The 1,192-nt window shown below is 39.6% G+C and overlaps 1 protein-coding gene across 2 annotated transcripts in view; it reads right to left on the reverse strand.

The window, feature by feature from the left end:
* Positions 1-396: 396 nt before the first annotated feature.
* Positions 397-1,192, reverse strand: part of CAMKMT (calmodulin-lysine N-methyltransferase) — a 428,589-nt gene continuing 427,793 nt past the window's right edge. The window contains exon 10 of one of the 2 annotated variants that reach the window (XM_070379650.1): positions 397-1,010. In XM_070379650.1, the coding sequence (XP_070235751.1) occupies positions 933-1,010 (78 nt within the window). In that variant the 3' untranslated portion in view covers positions 397-932. The remainder of the gene's footprint in view (positions 1,011-1,192) is intronic. The other variant, XM_005903299.2, reaches the window with a different exon arrangement.

The following is a 1,192-nucleotide window of genomic DNA, read 5'->3' on the forward strand; positions in this document are numbered from 1 at the left end:
AGCATTTATTCAAAAATTTCCCTGGGAAGGACCTGTTTTGAACGAGGCCTGGAGAACAGCAGTAGATTTGAGCCCTGATAAAGGCTCACTTTTCATTCATAGTCAGAGCCTAAATGTGCTCTTCTTGTACCTAAACAGATAATAAGCACTCAGCACACTCCTCCTTCTTGACACAACACATTGAGACTAATCACACATAATTGGAGAGGAGGAGCAGAGGGCTGGCCACGCTATTGTGTCCAGAGGACAAACGGTCAGTCTATGAGGCTTTGGGCTGATGTAGTCATTTCTTATACATCTATAGGGAAAAAAAACATCCTGTTTAAAAGGAAAAAGAGAATGGGTGAGAGAGACAGCCATTAAAAAAAGGCGGGGGGGGCGGTGGGGGGAGAGAAAGATAGCAGATTTAATATAATTAATTTGAGGGTGATCTGAAAGATTTGATTTATTTATTTTTTTTAACCAGGAAAGAATCATCATGTTTGCTGGTTTGGCAGATGAAAAACGACCATCACTAAAAAATACAACAAAGACCAGGATATTTTCTAAAGGAGGGTGGGGTGGGGTGGGATATGAATCACCAAAAGAAATTCTGAGAGGGAAAATTATTTGGGTGGCTTACAAGTCCCATTCAAATCTCACATAGGCTGCTCATACATATTTAAAGACATAGGTTTGGTGCAGAAAGAGCAACAAGCAGATGGAAAAAAGAGGAGTCTAGGATGGCTGAAGAGTCACGTGGGTGAGCAGGTGGACCCCATAACCCACACATGGAATGTCTCAGAGGTGGTAGGGGCCCAAGTCCTGGGGGTTTAAAAATCTCAGGGAGCCAACAGCTTGCTGCATATTATACCCATTACAAGATTTCTGTTTTTGTGAAAGTATTGCCTGTGCACTTGATGTTTTCTTCATCTTTAGAGCTGTTTAAGCTTCTATCCATCTTTGGTTAAAATAAGCAGAAGCGGGAAATGAAGATTTTCTTCATAGACATCCTGGTTTTCCTTTTTCAACTGAAAACAATAATAGAGAAAAAAAGATAAAGAGACTTAGAACAGGAATTTTCACTAGTCAATTGTAATGTTGAGTAAAAGGAAGACTTCTTATCTAAAAACATTGTTCTGGAAAAATAAACCACACAAAAAAAAAAACAACTCAAAGTGGTCCTCAGTGGCAGTAACAAGACAATACTATG

The sequence above is a fragment of the Bos mutus genome, chromosome 11 (assembly GCF_027580195.1).
Source record: "Bos mutus isolate GX-2022 chromosome 11, NWIPB_WYAK_1.1, whole genome shotgun sequence".
NCBI classification, from domain to species: Eukaryota; Metazoa; Chordata; class Mammalia; order Artiodactyla; family Bovidae; genus Bos; species Bos mutus.